Consider the following 21,193-nt stretch of genomic DNA (forward strand, 5'->3'; position numbering starts at 1 on the left):
GATCCTCAGGCCCAGATGCCTCTCAAATACCCTTGGAGCGAAGGGGAAAATTGAGAGTGGGCGGCAAAGAAGGTTACTGCGTGGAGAGACACGGGTGGCACAAGTGTCAGCTATCCACCAATCCTTCGTCGGCTTTTTACAGGCCAAGCATTGCTTGAACCCTGGCGAACCAGGCATGGGCCTGGTGCCGGGCGCAGGGAAGGGCTACAGGACCAAACCCGCTCATAAGAATATACAACTATACTACAATTAACAATAACTAACTACAATTTACAACTATTTACAACTATCTACAACTATGAGAACAGTGAAACGAAGGAGAGCTCGGGACGTGGAGGACAGCTATGCCGCGCTCCACAGTTCCAACGACCGACACGGCGGTAAGAAGGAACTGAGGAGCGGATGGGCCGGCAGGTGTACATATCGAGCGCCATTGGCGGCGCCACTCTAGGGGGCGACCTGCCGGCCCACTGGAGTTGCTAGGGTAAAAAGTTTTCCGACGAACGTGCACGCACGGCGCGCACACCTAACTGGAATGGATATGAGCAATCACTCGAAGAAGAACAGATGTTGTTTGAATGCCACCAAACACTGGGACCATAAACTGCCAGGCTTTGTCATGTAATAATACCAGATTACTTGCTACATGCATGGCGTGGTCAAGTGTCCTACCATGGAGGACGGAATAAGGCTGCTCTCCCGAGAAACCTTCTGCAAAGGCTTTTAGAGTACCTCCAGGACAGCTTCATGGAGATGTCCCTGAGGATTTCCATTCCATTCCCCTGACACAGTAACAGACTTTTCCAGTAGCTGTACTGGCCACGAATGCATCCCAAGTCCTCGAGGCAAATTAATCATTAAAGAACTCCCTGCTTTTAAACCATGTTTTATATTTACGAAGGTACACTCACCAGAGATCTCTTCTATGGCTTCATGGTCCGGGATACCACCTTGGGAGGGTATTTCAGTCAGAGTGAGAAAGATCCTGGATATTGGGGAGAATGGTGTGCTGTGTGGTCTTCTCAACCTCCTCATCATTATCTTCCCCGTCCGCAAAATCCTCAGGCATGACGACTGAGAGTACCCCATCATCAGAGTACACGAATAGAGGTGGGGTAATGGTGGCGCCGCCCCGCTCCCTTAGAATTGCCTGCAGCTCAGCGTAGAAGTGGCATGTCTGCGGCTCTGTCCCGGACCGTCCGTTTGATTCACTGGCTTTCACGCAGCACTGTGCTGAGCCCCTGTTGTGGCCTCTGTCCATCGTGGCTTTGGAGATTTTTCAAATGTTTTGGCATTCCGTCTTTTGGAACAGAGTTCTGATAGCACGGATTCATCTCCCCATACAGCGACCAGATCCAGTACCTCCCGTATGGTCCATACTGGAGCTCTTTTTCAATTCTGGGACTGCATGGTCACCTGTGCTGATCAGCTCTCCAAGCTGAGCAAACAAGAAATGAAATTCAAAAGTTCGCGGGGCTTTTCCTGTACACCTGGCCAGTGCATCAGAGTTCAGATTGCTGTTCAGAGCGGTCACAATGGTCCACTGTGGGATAGCTCCCGGAGGCCAATACCGTCGAATTGCGTCCACACTAACCCTAATTTGAACCGGCAATGTCAATTTCAGCACTACTCCCCTCGTTGGGGAAGAGTATAGAAATAGATTTTAAGAGCCCCATATGTTGACAAAAATGGCTTCGTTGTGTGGATAGGTGCCGGGTTAGTTCAATTTAATGCTGCTAAATTCGACCTAAACTCATAGTGTAGACCAGGCCTTAGTCACAGGTTAACTATTATACCAGTGTAAAATGATATCAATATCTCTTTTATCTAAAGATTTAACCTACTCCAGCTAAGAGCCAAGAGAGCTTTAATGTTCAATTTGGGACCTGCTGGCATGGCCATAAGATTGCAGGAAAAAATATTGATAATATTATGACTGATCAATTAAATTGAAATATTGCCACTTTTTGGAAGGATTGCGTACGGGCCTGTAGAACTAATTTATCCTTATGAAATTTAATGTAGGATGACTTGACTCCCCTCCCTACTTACCATAGAAACTGAAGTCACTGCTATCAGAAAGAAATAATTTCTTACCTGGTAATTGTTCACTAGGAAATCTGGATCTGTGTCGCCAGTGTGCTCCATCTCTGAGCTACTGCTGTGGGCTCCTCACAGTCCTCTAACAGTCTATGAAAGGACTGGAAGATTAGGAAGAGAAATTACATGTACACTCCTAGAGGTGGTCCTTCTAGAAAAAGACAGAAGCACGTTGGCAAGCAACTTGTAGGGAAGTATACATATACCCCTGCTCTGTGAGTAACTAGAGAGCTTTAGTCGTCACAGCGGTCAATCTGCATATTTTCATAAACATTAAATGTATTTTTAAAAAAAATCAAATACTCAAAAATGGTTCAAGACCTATATTTATTAAAATGGCTAGATAGTACTCCTTTTTAAAACAAATTGATGAAACCAAAATTCACCGTACAAGTTGTTAACATTTTATTGATATTACTATGTTAAAATGAAATACATCAGAGCTACTGAAGAGCAATGTGCTCCTACTGATATTCTGCTAACATTTTGCTGCTCCGTATATCAAAGTATGGTTGCACTGAAGACAGTGAACTCCATCGTGGGATTATATGATCCTGGGCTGCAGACAACTACAAACAGAGAAAACAGAACAAAAAAGCTATTTAAAAAACTAAATGGTATCTAAAATATGCTTAGATTATAAATGTTTTAAACACCTTGCTTGGGACTAATGGCAAGATCAGATTTTTCTAACATTCTAATATTTGAATTAAAAAATAAAATAAAAAGGATATAATGTAAAAATCTATTTTTTACATGCTGTCCATTCATTAAATATAATATTCTTCTCTTCACAAAAGAAGTTTGTATGACTTTCTGACTCCCCACTGCTCTACCCCAAGTAAGTTTTTTCACTATTGAAAACCAAAAAAACCAGATTGTAGAGTGGTCAACACCCATAATGTTTGAACTACATTGCTTTAGCTCCACCTAGTGGACACAAATGTTCTTAAAAGCTCATTTAAAACAAAGCTGACTTTTAAGAATCTATTAATAAGTAGCAAATGCACAGAGACTGCAACAAACAAGCAGACATCAGTGTGTGGTGCCAAAGATGGTGTTATGAGCAGAAGAACTTTTCCACTGGTTAACTCATGCTATGCCATTCTGTGAAATCAGTACACACTCAGTGAAAGCCTGACTATAGCCCTAGCCTGTATAGGATATGTTAGCCCCCAACGTAAGTCATCATGAGGAAGCAAGAAGGATCACAGCCAGGTGATTGGTTTGTCTGTGTTTCTCCTGGCTCCCTTGAACATCACTATACTTTGATAATTATAGCATTTTTAGAGAAAAAGGGGGGCAGTGAGGGTGTTAATGCTGCCCCACTGGAAACTGGGAAGCTCCTACTCTTGTAGTTGGAGCATACCTGCTTCCCCTCTTTGTAGCCCAAAGAAGTCCACTAAGTCTTATCCTACTTGACACCTATTAATTCAACAGGATTTGTGGGGCTTCACCCTGCCTATTTCCATTGTTACAGAACCTTAGCAAGGTTCATCTGACCCGTGGCAATCACCAGGGGTTGCCTGACTCTGCTTATTCCTTTCTCGTGACTCAAAGGAGTTTTAGAGGTCTTCTCAAATGCCATTAGAAATGGGCAGAGCTTATTCACCATTTGGCAAGAGAGGCTTGCAACTGACCCCTCATCCCAACCCCAAAAATCACTGTATTAACTATATGGATTATAGTAGTGCCTAAATGCCCCAACCGAGAGCAGGGTCCCATTTTGCTAGACACTATACAAACATTACACATCTATTTGAATCAAGGATGATGACTGTCTGACATTTTCATTAATTAAGCATAAGGGACAGCATCACAGTAACAATGATTGGTAGAAGGATTCAGGAGCCCTTCTCTCTCTGCAGGATAGTCACAAATTTTTCTCCCACTGCTAGGGAGAGTGAGGAAGTGTGTATAGAAATGGTATGTGAAGCTCCGTATCCACCCTTCAGAGACCTCTATGGGTCCCTGAACATACATATAGCAAATAGCACTTCCCAGTCTCCACATCAGTTGGGCTGGTAAATAGCCTTCGTTCTCCCCAGTGTGTCTCAACATCAGAAGCAAAACTGCCCTCTTCCCACTTCTTCTCCCAGAGAATTCTGTGTTACATGATAACAATCATATAAAAATTATTTGTGAACAGCTCAATCTCAGTCTGCCATCTAGGGGAAGGCATGAAAAAGAGAAAAAATCTTAAGCAAACAGCCTACTGCTTGCTGAACTGGCTGCTGGGAAAAGATACCAAGTTTCTTACAGTAAACATAACTTGCCTCAATCTTCCTTATTGAGCATAAATATACACTGGCCTAACTTCACCCTTCATGTATAAACATCTCCACAAAATACTTCACCTCATATATTTCATTTGTACCTATCTAATATACCATTTCACAACTCACAAACTTTTAAGTGCACTTGACATGTTAATTTCTTCTTGAATCCTATGTGCTGACATTTTCTCCTCTACCTCAATTTAGTACTATTTCAATATTTGCTTGAGCAATAAATTTTATTTAAAACTTTGAAATGATTATTTTTCAGTATAGTTTCTTTTTTTAATTTTTTAAAAAATTATTGTAATGGCAAGCTAAATTTGTACCTAGTCCATTAAAGCAAATTACTACAGGAAATCAAACTATAAAAGATAATGAATGAGGACAAAGACTACTAAGTTATAAATCAAGTATGGGTTTCTGATTATCTTATCCCATGGGATGAAATCAAGTTGCCAGGAATGTATCAGGAGCCCACAAAAGATATGAATTTTGGTACTGTATTTCATCTACATCTGTAGCCTAACTCCTGAAGGAAAATGAAAACATTGCAGGAATGTTTTTAAGACCAACACAAAAATAATTGTTTTATATCTAACGGTCTTTTGAAGACACAAAAGTGGTACACTTACTTTGTGTTAACTGAACTTTAGTGGAGTATCATGTTTGTTTAAGCAATTACTCAAACATTTTATTTAACCTTCAAATATGCTTTATTTTATATACCTTAAGAAAAGATTTTAAAAGGCACTTAAACCACTAGAATGAACAGGAATTATATTAAATGTATGTTTCTAAGATTTTTATAATCTTAATATGACAAATCTGCAAATTAAAATACGTTATACATACAAATATGAAACCAGGATGGATAAAAATTGATTAAAAATGGGTTTTTATTTAAATTAATGGTTTTCTTTTTTAAAAAAACTCTGTTTAAAATTAAATTTGAAATTCTGATACCATGTTAAGACCAAAACATCTTATAATTATTCAAATAAAGTAATACTCAAACAGTATACACATTACTGAAATTTTAAAGAAAATCAAACCACTGAACTGGTAGAAGTCACTGGCTAAGCACCTGGAAGAAAATTACTTACTTGTACAATACATGGTTTTTCAAGATATGTTTTATACATATATTCCACTGAGGCGTCTGTGCACCCAGTACATTCAAGCAAGAGACTTTTGGTTAGCAGTACCAAGTGGGTCTGCACATATACCATAAGTACTCTTATACCTCCAAGCCAGAGCAGGACTGCTCCAACTGCCTTCTTGTTCCTTCACCACCGGAATCTTAGTAACAATACAATCCATTGTAACAGGGATGGTAAGTGGGTCATGGAATATATATCGTATATAGTTGATTAGCCGGTTCGTTTATAAGCTGACCCTCCCAAGTTGGATAAGTAAAAATGGAAATTTGTTATGACCCGTTCATAAGCCGACCCTATAACTCAGAGGTCAGCAAACTTTGGCTCCCGGGCCATGAGGATAAGCTGCTGATGGGCCAAGATGATGTGTTTACCTCGAGCGTCCACAGGCACGGAGGTGAACCTAAGTAAACAAAGTGTCCCGGTGCACCAGCTGCTTACCCTGATGGGCTGGGCCAGCAACCAGTGGAGAAATTTTTTGTGGGGGGAGAAGCTGAAAGTCAGGGGAGTAACCCCTGTGACCACCCTCCACATGACTCCACCCTTAGCCCGGGACCCCCACACTCTCCCCATCCCACCCCTTCCCACTTTATCTGGGGAGGATGTCTCTGGCCTGAGTGGAGCTGGTCCAGCAGACCGGGCAGCACGGCTGCAGCCTGCTCCGGCGGGCCAGACCGGGCAGCGCAGCTGCAGCCTGCCCCAGGAGGCTGGGCCGGGTCGGGATGGCCACAGTGTGCTCCAGTGGGCCAGGCGGCACAACCACAGCCTGCTCTGGGGGGCGGGGCCAGGCAGCATGACTGCAGCCTGCCAGCCCCAGAACTGCAGCTGCTTTGGAGGCTGGGGGGAGAGCAGCATGGCCAGACACAGACAGACTTTGGCCCTGCCTCTTTCCTTCTGGCTCTGCTGCTGCTCCTTGCTCCCTCTGTTGGGGGGAGGGGCTATGTCCCACCTCTCCCTCTCTATACCCATTCATAAGCTGACTCCCTTCTCTGGTTCTTCCCTTTTTTACTAAAAAAATTCAGCTTATGAACAAGTATATATGGTATACCTGCAACAAATCTCAAAGAGCCACAGTGAATGTTGTAAATCATTGTTTCTTCTTATTCTTCTTTGTGTGCTTGTACACATTTACATTTCAATGATTCCCAAGCTGTTCTCTTTTGGAGATGGAAACTCACTGCAGTCTACTTAAACTATGACTGTAGAACTGTCATTTCAATTATTTCACTATGGCATAATGTTGACTGAACGTATGGATGTAGCAACTCTGTAAATGTCCATGAGGAGAACACGCCTCAGAAGGACCATAGTGGCAGCCTGGGCTCCAGTTTAATGCACAATAATACTTGGTAATGGTGTTACATTTTAACAACTCATAACAAGTACAGATACAGGAAGAGATCCAGTTAGAAATCCTTTGGGATGAAATGGCCTATCATTCTTCAAAGGTTCAAAGGGCGGTCTCATAAGGCCTGTGAGGACTAAGTTAAAGTCCTCACAGGGACTTGTTCTCTTGTTGGTGGATAAAACCCTTATGAGGCCTTTTATAAGTCTTCCTACTACAGGGATGAAGAAAACAGAACATCCCTGAATAGGAGGGTGAATGGTGGAGTTAGCTTGCTGGAAGTTGACCTTGCAGCTCACTGATAGGCCAAAATTCTTTAGTTCCAGTAGGTACTCAACACTTCTTGTACCTGCGCTTTGGATGGAGGCAGTTGATGATGCCAGGCCTTCCTCCTGTTAATAAGGATATTTTGAAATCTATGCAAACTGTTTATTTCTGATACATTCGGCCAATCTGCATCCATGCTGTGAGGTGGAGACTGCAAGGATTGGGGTACAAAATCTGACTGGGACTCAGCAATTGCGTCCAAGAATAACGATAAGATTATAGGAGGCTGCACTGACATAAGAACAGCCTACTGGTCAGACCAAAGATCCATCTAGCCCAGTATGCTGTCTTCCAACAGTGGCCAATGCCAGATGCCCCAGAGGAAATGAACAGAGCAGATAATCATCAAGTGATCCATCCCCTGTCGCCCATTCCCAGCTTCTGGCAAACAGAGGGTAGGGATACCATCCCTGCCCATCCTGGCTAACAGCCATTGATGGACCTATCCTCCATGAATGTATCTAGTTTTTTTTTTAATCCTGTTATTGTCTTGGCCTTCACAACATGAAATTGGGCTTGTTTTTGCCTTATTTGGCTTGTAAGTTGCTTCTTGGCTAATTTTTGGCTTGTAGCTTGTTCCTTCTTTTTTTTGATAGGCTCCCAGCAAGCAGGGGAAAGGGAGGGCAAGCTGGGCCAAGGGAAGACGAGAGTCAGGTGAACAGTGGGCCCACCACATTCTCAGATTGTATGCCAGGGAGATCTAGTCATATGGAGTGTTGTGGTTCTTAGGATTGGCTTGTTTTGGCCTCATTTTGAAATGGGATTAGCTTGATTTTTGGCTCAGTGTGAAAGCTGGGGTGCTTATTTACCGCATGAAAGTTGGCAACTGTGCTTTGCAGGTATGAAGAAAGGCTCTCAGGTCTACATTGTTTATATGAAGGGCTGTTTCTTGGCAAAATCACTGACCTTGAGTTTACACTCTGTTCAGATCTGCTCCCGAGCCCAGAGTGGATTCATCCATTATTAGTGTTTTCTGTGGAAGTAGAGGGAGAAAAGGGAACTCCCTTGCACACATTTTTCAGAGTCATCTATTCCTTAATGATAATAGGACTCAGAAAGGTACATGAACTGCCATGTCCAAAGGATATTTGTTTTGCCAATATAGACTTCAACCAGCTTTGCATGTACTACAGGTAAAGTGTGGTGGCATGCTGAGTCACACGTACATTCAAGATGCCAAGATTCCTAGCAATCTAAGGCAAAATCACAAGGATGAACCTGCAAATTACAGCATAGGATGGACTGAAGTTCTCCGGAGATAGACAGGCTGTTGCAGTGAGAGTTAAGAATGGTCCCAAGAATTTGATTCTTTCTACGGGGGGATGGAGGAGGTGGGTAGAAAGACAGGGTCGACTTGTCTTGTTTATTCTCAGACCCAGCTGGATCAGCCACAACTGAACCTACTAATACCACCATACATTTTGTAAGAACTCTGGGACCTGATGAGAGACTAAAAAGAAGCACTGTGTACTGGTAGTAGCAGACCCCAACTAGAAATCTTATATTTTCCATGGCTTAATTGGATAACCACATGAAAGTTGGCAACTTGTAGCCCAAGAGCAGCGTATCAGTCATTCAGCTCTTGGGAGGGGATGATGATGTCAGCAGGTTTGCCTGGTGCCCTCAGATGTGACGGTCTCACGGGTGGATACTCAAGGTGGATACTGAAACCACTGCTTGCTGTGGGACCTGTTGGGTCACAAGCAGAAGTGTGTCTGGGACCAATGAACACAATGTATCTCTGGCTGCTATGCAGGCCCAAGGAGTAGATAGTACTGATAAGATTGGTACAATAGTCAATTTGTGCCAACAGTGAAACTGGACATAGCACCGGTGTCAGGGCTGTAAGTACTGGAGGAAGGGATGGAATCGTTGGGCCTGGCCTCATTGCTACCAAGGTGATCAGTACCAGAGTCATTGATATCACTGTATACTGAGTCCCTGGAAACAGAACCTGAGTTAGTGACACCTGTCCTCTTTAATCAGCCAGACTGGTACCTGACAGCTTATAAAGCAAGTTTTCACCTCTTGCTGAAGCATGATGTTCAGAGCCACATGGTTCTTGAGGAGCCTTTCCTGGGTTTTGAACTACCCATATGCTCTAAAAAGCTAGAAGTCTTAAGGACCTTAGATGCAGGGCCAGGGATGGATTGCTGCCTCCTCTCTGGAAGTTTTGTGGGACTTCCTCCTTCTGTCAGAGGCAGTCTTTTGGTGACAGAACAGCAACTGAAGATGAGGTAGCTGCAGGAATGCTTCTGGAGGAGGCATAATCAGAACGATCAGCCCTGGGCATACCAGGATCAGAGCTCAGGCCAACCACCTCTTCATGAGGCAAATCTTAAGCCAGGACTCTCCAGCTCTTTCAGGTTCTTTTCCAAACCAACTCAATATAGCACATCTAGCACTAGACAGATTAGACACCTAGTGTGTCTGTCGTTTAGTGACATTACTGCCTCACGTGTCAAGCAATTTTGAAATCTGAGGATTTATGTACCAAGACAACTAATCTGTACAGGAGTGTGGTGGGGTTGCCCCACACAGCTATATGGAGGGTTAAAGTAGCCACAGGGAGGCTGCGCAAAACCCAACCAATGGGAGGATGACTTGTAGTGACTCAGTCAGGAGAAGAGTTACTGGAGCAGCCAATCAGGGCCAGTGAGGGCCATATAAGAATGGCTGCTCAACAGAGCAAGGATAGTCTCTCCCTGGAGTGCAAGGGAGAAGGACTAGCTGCCTTAGAGGAGTACCTTGGATACAGCAGTACTGGGCAGGGTCAGGGGAGCAACAGGGAGCTCCAGCCTGAGCGCTGCCAGACTGAGGCCCTTGATACAAAGGGCCAGGAAGGTGCTAGGGCTACAGAGAATAGGCGGCAGGAGTTGGAGGAGAGGAAGCACATGGCCGCCAGCTATAGCGTCCCTGGATCGGCCTGGGGTAGTGGGCAAGCTCTCCCTCCCTTTCTCCCCCACTTGTCACAGAGGGGGTGGCCAGTATTCAGACTGAGGTTTACCCCTTGAGGTGAGGGACTAGACCAAAGGCTGCAGGGATGGACTAGAGACAGCTGGTTCCAAAGCAGAGTGAGACAGCTGGAGGGCCGTTTCCAGAAGATGATGTCTCGGTCCGGGGAGCAATGCAGGCCTTAGAGGTGGAGCAGAAGCGATGGTGGTGAGACACCACTAGATGAAGGTGCACCGGCAACCAAGTGCTAATTCCCAGCACAGCGAGCAGAAGGTGCGGAAGTGGTGAGTCCTGCCCCATCACAAGGAGTACCACCAGAGGAGACAAATGAAAGAAAATAGCCTCCTCTTAAAAAAGAACAAAATAAACTCTTACTAAAAACTAATACTAAATTACCTATCTACTAAGCACTATCTATTTACAAAAAAGCTGCTGATAAGCAAGGCAATAAATTATGAGCTAAGAGGCATCACTGGGAACGCTATCAAAGCCTCAGACAATGAAGGAACTGAGAGGCAGCAGGAGCAGCCCTGCTCTTTATTCCCACAATTGGAGGCACAACAATACTCAGGGCACATGCATGGCTCCACACAGTGCTGATGACTTAAAGTGTCTGGTTTGAATGCACCAGGCACACATACCCCAACAGTGGAACGTGTATACAAGCACTCAGAGAAAAACCAGAATTTGTTAAAATGCTAAAGTAGCTTCTGACAGAAGTGACATCTTCTGCAGGTGCAGAGAGACTATTTTCTTTATTTCAGCTTATTCAACAAGTTCAGAGCTAAACGATTAGTTCATTCAAAGTTAAGAAATGGACAGGGAATTGAAAAAGCAGCAAAGCTTGTTCTCCTCTTCCTTTCTTGAATTAAAAACTGTATGTGAGAGGATGAGATCTACTAGTTCTAAAATCTTGAATGACATGGTGACCAATTCAATTCACTAACTACAGAGAATACTTCCTTTGTTTAATACATCTGTTTTAAATGCAAAACAGGCTTTAATAAATTTTTTTTCTTATGTGTCCAATACATTTAAAGGTAATGTTCAATAAGAAAAAAATGCTGTTTTATGCATTTTAATTGTATTACAATTTGCATCCAAATGCAGCTTAACAGAAATCATGAGTAAAAAATTAATCCTATACTAAATAAGAAATATCATTCACCATTTTCTAAAAGTGTAAAAATTAAGAATCAGAATAAAAGAATGTTAAGCTACAAACTGCTTAACTAGATGTGCATAGACACAGTTTATCCTCCTTGATAACAAACAGTACCAAATTTAAGGTAGAGCCAATCTAGTAAAAGCTGTGTTATCCAGCACTTTACCAACTGGAAAGCTCTATAAACTGGCATTTCTGATCTTCATTGAAAGTCCAGTTTATAGTCCAGTTGGTGCAGGGCTGGCAGGTTCCCTACCTAGCTCCCTGGAAGCAGCAACAAATCCCTGATGCTCCTAGGTGGAGAAACAGCCACAAGAAGTTCGGAGTGCTGATTGTGGGAACCTCAGCCAATGGGAGCTGTGGCGGCGGTGCCTGTGGGCAGAGGCATCTCGCAGAGCCACTTAGCCTCCCTGCTGCTCCTAGGCAGAGGCATCATGCCGTGCTTGCGGGGAGCCTCCTGAGGTGAGCACCATCCAGCTCCAGCACTCCACACCCTCTCCTGTGCCCCAACCCCCAGCCCCCTCCCATAACCAAGCTTCCTCCCTCTTATTTAACTGCAATTTTTCACTTACCAGCAACCCCCATCTCCCCAACAAGTCAACAAGTTCCAGTGTTTAACAACGAATGAGAATGAATCTTTCTTTAGTATAAATGCAAAACAAGATTAAAGTTGAGCATTTAAATCAAACTTTCTAGCTTGTTGATTTAAATCATGATTTAAATCAGTGGCTCTCAACTTTTCCAGACTACTGTACTACTTTTAAGAATCTGTGTTGTCTTGCATACCCCCAAGTTTCATCTCACTTAAAAACTACTTACTTACAAAATCAGACATAAAAATACGAAAGTGTCACAGCATACTTTTACTGAAAAAAAAATTGCTCTCTCATTTTTACTATATAATTATACAAATAAATTAGAATATACATATTGTACTAAAATTTCAGTGTATAGTACATAGAGCAGTATGGACAAGTCATTGTATGAAATTTTAGTTTGTACCGACTTCACTAGTGCTTTTTATATAGCCTGTTATAAAACTAGGCAAATATCTACAGGAGATGATGTACCCCCTGGAAGATCTCTGGCTACCCCACTTGAGAACAACTGATTTAAATCAATCTACCCTTCATGAGACAGAAAGGCTTTACTGACCAGAAGTAACTCATCTTCAAATGTACTGTCTCTATAGCACTACTCATTAAGAATGCCTACCCATGTAGCCTCAGAAACAAATTTTGAGTAGTAGTCTGCAGTTACAAGTTCCAAGGGCATAAATACTCTGCCTCCTCTAACTGCCCTTCAGTCACTCTCTACCTCAAAAGTCTTACTTGGAGGTGGGCCTTGAAGTTACATTAACAGAGGATGACTGTGGCCCTGAGTGGCAATACATTCAGAATATAAGAATTACCTCTAATAAATTAAATAACCTTTTGTAGTTTCATGGCATTGCCTCCACAGAGCCCTACTGTAGGAAGCTAGCTACAGTGATATCCCTTAAAATGCAAGCTTGTTCAACAGCAACTAAAGCATTGTCCTTCTCAAACCAGAGTCTGGCTGTTGACAAAATGTCAAGAAAGTAATTTGAAGAACAGAACTCCACATATATCAACCCTAAAATAGTTTTCATGAGTGCTCAAGCTGGCAACAGAGAGGAACTGATGGATGGTTAGAATGAGTATAGCAATAGTCTCTTGGTCCATAGAATGTAGTGGCTTGAGGGAGATGTGTGTGGACCTCCTAATTGCTAACTACTAATCAAAAAGATTTTATGGCCAGCCAGTAGGCCTCTGTGAAGGCAATGTCATGTTTTTGTAATGGCTATATGTATGTTGTTTGGGGACCTGGGAAATGAAAAGATCAGTTTTACCAAGGGGCAGGCTAAAGGAAGATCTGTGGATTCAAGTGTGTTGCCAGAAGGGCGTTCAGGGACAGTCACAGGGAGTAGCCACAGAATTACTGGGAGTCCACTCAAAATTCAGAAGCTCTGAATGGGAGGCAGTCAGCAGAGAGGGGTTGAGTGCAGGATGGACTGTGCCCCTTCTTCAGGGCTGAATGCTGCCCTTCCCAAGTAGGCTGCATCACAAGAGAAAGCTTGCTTTTGTGCCCCCTGAAGGTACCAGCAGGTAAAGGGAACTGGCTCAGGAGGAAGGCCTATTTCTGTAGGGAACCCATTGACAGAGAGAATGAGCTTCTCCCTGATGTTTATTTAACCTCATACAGTCAATGCTATGATCCCAACTGATGTGAGGTAATAGGGTATATATAGCAGCTACTTAGCACCAGTATGTAATCATGTGCTAGTGCTGCCTGCTGCAGGAAGGATAAGGAACAAGGCAGCTAAAAGGAAGTGTTTGAAAATTAGTATTGTTCTCCCATTCATCAGGGCTGGGGAAAGAGGAAGATTCTGATGTGCAGAAGAGCAAATAGGACTTGGTTCTGGGAAGGAAACGGGCTTCAAATCTGGGGCTGAAACAAAAATATTGCTTGGATCTATATTAAGGGAAGAAGAAATGTGTGTTAGGAAGAACAGATATTTCTATTCAAGGCAGGGTACTCAGCTTTGGAAAGAGAGTGGAAAACAAAATGTTGGGGAATCTGGTTGAGCTAGTGGGAATCAAAACTTCTGGTGAATCCAGACACTAGTTATTCTTGGGGCTTATATACACAAACATTTAGTTTGTGGCCAGCTTGGGTGTGAACGTACCCAACATTAGCCTGCCGCACACTAACTGTTCATACGGACTCTATTGATGCATACTAACAGTTCATTAATGTGCTTTAATCTACGTTTCAAAGCAGCAGGCTAACGTGAGGTAGATTCACACCCCAGCATGTCACAAACTAAATGTATGTGCAGACAAGACCTTGAGTTTTACCTCAAAATTAACACAACATAACTAAAATATTTCTAAGAACAAAATCTGTTTGAATTATCAAAATTATAATAATCTTTTAGCATGCACCACATAGGAGCTGACAACAACATTAACAAACTAAGGAAATGCAACCGAGATGAAGCTACCATAACGTGGGTGCAAAACTGGTTGAAAAACAGTTCCACAGAGAAAGCAGCAAAGAATCCTGTGGCACCTTATAGACTAACAGACGTTTTGGAGCATGAGCTTTCGTGGGTGAATACCCACTTCTTCAGATCTGAAGAAGTGGGTATTCACCCACGAAAGCTCATGCTCCAAAACGTCTGTTAGTCTATAAGGTGCCACAGGATTCTTTGCTGCTTTACAGATCCAGACTAACACGGCTACCCCTCTGATACTTGACACAGTTCCACCGAGAGTAATCATCAGTGGTTCAAAATCATGCTGGAAGGGCATAACGAGTGAGATCCTATAGGGATCAGTTCTGGGTCCAGTTCCGTTCAATATATTCATCAGTGATTTAGATAATGGCATAGAGAGTACACTTATAAAGTTTGTGGCCAATATCAAGCTGGGAGGGGTTGCAAGTGCTCTGGAGGATAGGATTATGATCTGGATAAACTGGTGAAATGGTCTGAAGCAAACAGGATGAAATTCAATAAGGACAAATGCAAAGTACTCCTGTGGTGGGGCGGCTGCCCCACACAGGGAAAAGAAGGGGTTAAAAGCAGCACCAGGGAGGCTGTGCAGAACCCACAAATCAGAAAAAGGTTTACTGAGCCCACCAATAGGGGGAAGGCTTGCTGGAGCAGCCAACAAGGGCTGGAGAGGGCCATATATGTGGACAGTAGAAGGCAATCTCTTCCTGGAAGGCAAGTAGGAGGACTGGCTGCCTGAAGAAGTGTCAGAGATAGAGCAATGCCGGGCAGGAGAAGCAGAATGTGAGGGTGTGCTGCTGGCTAACCACTGCCAGGCTAGGGCCTTGCTACAAGGGCTGAGAGGGCGTTAGGGTTACAGGGGAAGTGGCCCAGAGAAAATAGGCAGCAAGTTGGAGGAGGACAGTAGGTGGCTGCCAGCTATAGGGTCCCTGGGTCAGGACCTAGAGTAGCAGATGGCCCTTTGTCCCCCCAACCTCACCTGCCAATGAGGAGAGTGGCTGGTATCCAGACTGCAGTTGGCAAGTGGACAGACTAAGGACTGCTGGTCCCCTGGAATGGGGCAGATACCAGAGTGGGGGATATAGCCAGAGGACTGTGCCCAGAAGAGGAAGCTGCCGTCTGGGGAGTGACGCGGGTCCAAAGAGTGGAGACAGCGGTGACAGCAGGCATGACACCACTAGCTGAAAGCAGATTGGAAGGGCTGAGCGCTGTTTCCCAAGATGGCCAGCAGAAGGTGCCACAGTGGTGAGACCCACTCCATTACTACTCCATTTAGGAAGGAACAATCAGTTGCATACATACAAAATGGGAAATGACTGCATACGAAGGAGTGCTGCGGAAGGGATCTGGGTGTCATAGTGGACCACAAGCTACATATGAATCAACAGTGTAACACTGTTGCAAAAAAAGTGAACATGATTCTGAGATGTATTCGCAGGAATATTGTAAGCAAGATACGATAAATAATTCTTCTGCTCTACTCTGCAGTGATTAGGCCTCAACTGGAGTATTGTGTCCAGTTCTGGGTACCACATTTCAGGAAAGATGTGGACAAATTGGAGAAAAGTCCAGGGAAGAGCGACAAAAATGAATACATGTCTAGAAAACATGACCTATGAAGGAAGATTGAAAAATATCTGTTAGTTTAGTCTGGAAAAGAGAAGACAGAGGGGACATGATAACAGCGTTCAAGTACATAAAAGGTTGTTACAAAGAGGAGGGAGAAAAACTGTTCTTCTTAACCTCTCGGGATAGGACAAGAAGCAATGGGCTTAAATTGCAGCAAGGGAGGTTTAGGTTGGATATTAGGAAAAACTTCCTGTCAGGGTGGTTAAGCACTGGAATAAATTGCCTAGGGAGGTTGTGGAATCTCCATCACTGGAGATTTTTAAGAGCACGTTAGAAAAACACCTGTCAGGAATGATCTTACTTAGTGATAATAATGATAATACTTAGTCCTGCCATGAGTACAGTGGACTGGACTCGATGGCCTCAAAGTCGCTTCCAGTCCTATGATTCTATGATTTCCAGCCCTTACACTGCCCCAGAGCGCAAGGGCTTATTAGGACTATTGTGTTTATGGGAGCTAGCCTCTGCAAAAGGGAAGAGGAAGTGAATTCATGATAGAACTGGAGCACTGTATACTATAAACCTTCCTAAGAGATAGAGGTGTACTCCCAAGAACCCCACAGAGCTGTAGTTTTCCTCAAGACTATGTAAAACTATAGTTATCGATATAGGTAAAATTTTCAAATGTTTCACTACATTCCTTTGGAAGAAATGTAAGAAATTTCCGTGCATGGTATAAGCTACTTCTCATAAACAGAGCAAATAGAAAAATCTCATATGCAAATATATTGCAGATCCTGCAGTTTTAGGGTCTTTTCATTATGTTTTCTATTTTCTTGCATAATCTTTGTTTCTTTTTTTAAAACAAAAGTCCCTAGATTGGATTATATCTTGAAGGCTACATTCTCCTTCCCTGTTCTCCAGCCATGCAGGAAACTGCCTTCACCAAAAGACCAAGTTCAGCTTTATTCTGTTCTTCTGTATACTTCTACATTACACCACACTATTGAGATTTCAGCCTCAGTGTCTAATTGAGATAATTTGAACACTATTAAGGAAAACAATCTAAGAACAATTTAGAGTCAAAATAACTTTTAAAAATGATGATCCAAACCTTGGTCACTTTACTCAAGTGTGTGATCTCACTGATTTCAGTGAGAGAACTTGTATGAATAAAGGGAGCAATATTTGGCCCATTCTTTGTTTCCCCTTCCAGTATATTCTAGAATCGTCTCTTTTGCGTGCTCATTCTACAAATCTAAAGGGTTTTTTTATAAATATGCACCCTATGCTGGGAAAAACTGGAGGGCAAGGAAGGCTTCTAACCTTTCACCTTTCCAACTTTAATTTTTGGTTTTCTAATTTCTCCTATGATTAAAAAAATCCCTGTAAATATTTTCCTCAAATTTTGCATTAATTTTCCAGGTTTTGTTCTAATGATTTTGCACATATTCTTTGCAAAATTCATTAGCTTTACCAGGAAGCTTCACTTAAATGATCAGCACTGATGATAAAGATCTTACATTAGTATAACACCTTACATTCTGATGGATCAAAAAGTGCTACACAAATTTAACTTACTGATATGAAAGCTATTCACCTGGATCATTTCATCCACAACTTAAATTTCAACCATTCCTGGGGTGATGCTTGAACAACTATGTAAGAGTGTATTACACATTACATACTATTTAGAACAGGAAATGTGGCATAATTTCAATTGCAACTACAGAAGGAATTTAAGTAAACCAAATGTAATTACAAAACTTGTAACTTGACCAAGATACTGTGTTAATACTTCTGCTGTTACAAAGAGTGTCATAGGGGCCTTTAGTAACAACAAAGAGCAGTCAGCCATTTTTTTCGTCCCACTTGAAAGATGGAACCATGAACAGCACAGAGACCTCCTTAACACTTTGAAGGGTTATATGTTTAGCCTTAACTCACAAGAAAGAGTGCCATCTAAGGATCTGATCCAAATACCATTGACTTAAATGCACTGTGGATAAAAATGCCCTAAATCATCAAGACCGCTTTCTGCAGTATCACACTGTTCCTTGAAAACATCAGTCTAAAATGGTAAAACAGGTCAATCTTGATTAGCTTGAGAGAGAGCTGACAGGATAATACCGTAAGGTGGGTATGAATGACTACTCTGAAGTTAAACAATATATAGAGCTCAATCAAAGTGAAAATTATCTTGAAATAATGTGTATGATTTGAAAATTTATCACATACCACAACAATCAGGACAATCTGGATGTATCAGAGCATTTATTCCATATCCTGGATAGCAGCGATTAACCCATACCATTTGCAGAGTACCTTCAATATAGTATATTTCAGGTAAGGGCTCAGAACGTTTCCCCAGCACTTCCACTTGTTGGTTAAAAAATCTCTCTATAAGGTCTTTTGCCTAAAGTAAAACAAAAATGTTATTAAATCCTCTATTCAAAAATAAGTAAAAAAAAATGTTCTAGTGTACTTAAGGTGGGAGACGTTGTAGGGTACAGGATCTGACAGATGCATTACTGTCATTACTGATTATTGCTGATGGGGGGGCAGAGCTGGCTGGCTAGTCTATCATATTTTAAATTTAGACTACTATAATTGTGAATTTTAATTTCTGTGGAAGTGGTCAGAGGTTTGGTAGGCACTAATGGCTGTCATGAGTCAGAAAAAGTAAACATTACCAGCAAAAACATTCTAAAAATGAGTGACAGTCTTTCCTATAAAAGCAGCAGAGTCCTGTGCATGCATCCGACGAAGTGCGTATTCACCCACGAAAGCTCATGCTCCAAAACGTCTGTTAGTCTATAAGGTGCCACAGGACTCTTTGCTGCTTTTACAGATCCAGACTAACACAGCTACCCCTCTGAGTCTTTCCTATATTATAATAGGGATTTCTATGATGCGACATCAGCAAAATAGACTTATGGGTCTTCCATCCACACAACTACTGACGTACAAGATGAATCACACTTCAAATGCTCTTCTCACCCATGACAGGTCATCTGTTCAAGAAACATAATGCAAGCATCTCCCCAAAATAAAGCAAACTACAACAAAATTACACTATTGTAACTGTCAAATATAACATGGGAGATTATTCCCATTGCTGGAGTGGTTTCGCAGAAATCCAATTCTAGGTAACAAATGTTTTTTTCTCTTAATGAATCAATTTCAGAACTGAAAAGCAGGTGGAACTCCATGGTCTATAGGCTCCAAGTAGCAATGACCATCAAAGTGAGCCTTTTTTCAGTGCCGTGTGTATGTGTGTGGGTTACTTAACTGTACAGTAAGCGATGTTCTTAATGATGTGTAGTCTGTATTTGTATTCCACAGCTGGTGGTTACACATCTACAGCCTATGCACCAGAGATCTTTCTAGTCAGCACTGTCTGCTGGGGTGGCACATGCTCCATGCACATCCTTGTGTGCTCAGGTGAAGGTATAAAAAGGTATACCTCAGTTCCTTCACCACTTCAAAAACCTGTTGTCTGAAGACTCTGAAGTAGGAATGGTGGATGGGTCATGGAATATGTATACTGACTACACATCTTAAAAAACATACAGATAAGTAAAGAATGATTAGTTTGTATAGCACATAAGAATGGCCTTACTAGGTCAGACCAAAGGTCCATCTAGCCCAGTATCCTGTATTCCGACAGTGGCCAGTGCCAGAACAGGTAATCATCAAGTGATCCATCCTCTGTCACTCATTCCCAGCTTCTGGCAAACAGAGGGTAGGGACACCATTCCTGCCCATCCTGGCTAATAGACATTGAGGGACCTATCATCCACGAATTTATCTAGTTCCTTTTTGAACTCTCTTATAGTCTTGGCCTTCACAAGGTCCTCTGGTAAGGAATTCCACAGGTTGATTGTGCGTTGTGATGGAGTTTTGAGAGGTATTATATCTGGATAATCCCTGGGTGTAACTGGAGTTTTGAGAGATGTAATCCCTCGTAATCCCTGGGTGAGGCGTGCATACACTCCATGCACCTGAAACTAGAAGAATTTTCATTAGTAGTGTCCATTGGTTTGTGCCTGTGCTCTTCTCCTCTTGCTCCCAACTTATGGTATAAGCAGTGATGTGGACCAATTACTTCTCCTGTTCTTCTCTACCATGAATAACCTTAAGATATTTATCTGAAGCAGAAGGGAAGCAGGGAAGCATTCTTTCTTTCTTCTTCTTCAAGGGATGGTCCCCATGTTTACTCCACTCGAGGTGACTCACAAGCAGTACTCACTGAGGAGGAGGGCGTGAAAAGCCCTGCACTGATAGGAGGTATACTCTGCTGAAGGAGCCATCTGCTGCTGGAGCCTGCATCAAGGTGTAATGCCTTGCAAAGGCATACACAGAGTCTCATGCTGTGGCTCCTCAGTTCTCTAGAAAAGGGATGTCCTGTAGTGAAGCTACAGAAACTGATTGGGCAGTTGTGCGAAGCAAAGCAGAATGCAACTCAGAATGACTCTGAATGGAGATAGCTTGTCCTGTCATACATTCAGTGGAGGAGACAAATAGTTTAGGGGATCTTTTAAAGGGTTTTGTCCTCTATAGCTAGAAAGCCAAGGCTTGTTAGACATCCAGAGAATGGAGCGTCCTGTCCTTTCTGGTGGCACGTGATTTCAGGTAGAAGACAGGTAAGTGGATGGCCTTCTTCAGATAGTAGTTCCAAGATCACCTTCCAAATAAACGTAAGATGTAACGTTTGGGAAACTATCACTATGGAAGACTGTATACGGAGGGTCTGCCATAAGGGCTTCCAGCTTTCCTACTGTTTGCTGAGGTCACTGCAACAAGGAAGGCAACATTCATAGACAGATGACTGGAGGAACATGAGGCCAAGGGTTCACATGGAGCATTCATTCAGGCACAAAGATTATATTGAGATCCCATATCAGCAACAAGGAAAGGCTCTGACAAGGTCGTTCAAATACTTTTCTGTAACTGGATGGATAAAGACTGTATTGTTGTCCACCGGTGGATGAAAAGCACTAAATGCTGCCAATTGCACTCGCAAGGAGCTGAGTGACAATCCCAACATTTTCAGAGAAGAGAGACTCAAATATAGCTGAAATCTTGGAACCTTCTGGGCATAGCTGTCAATCCTGGCATCATATAGAAACACTTCTTCCATTTTGCTGTACAGCATTTCTCTGTAGAGTCTCTTCTGCTGTTGCTAAGGTCTGACTATAGAGCAGCACAACACAATTGCTCTAAGTTTGTTGTCCACCCAAATACCAATCTGCCAGC

At 42.7% G+C, this 21,193-nt stretch overlaps 1 protein-coding gene across 1 annotated transcript in view; it reads right to left on the minus strand.

The window, feature by feature from the left end:
- Positions 1 to 2,578: 2,578 nt before the first annotated feature.
- The window catches only part of ZPBP (zona pellucida binding protein), a 68,020-nt gene continuing 49,405 nt past the window's right edge, over positions 2,579 to 21,193 (minus strand). The window contains 3 exon segments of the mRNA XM_030549397.1: positions 2,579 to 2,640; positions 2,643 to 2,669; positions 18,173 to 18,350. Of these exon segments, the coding sequence (XP_030405257.1) occupies positions 2,579 to 2,640; positions 2,643 to 2,669; positions 18,173 to 18,350 (267 nt within the window).

Source organism: Gopherus evgoodei, chromosome 2, assembly GCF_007399415.2.
Source record: "Gopherus evgoodei ecotype Sinaloan lineage chromosome 2, rGopEvg1_v1.p, whole genome shotgun sequence".
Classification (NCBI taxonomy): Eukaryota; Metazoa; Chordata; order Testudines; family Testudinidae; genus Gopherus; species Gopherus evgoodei.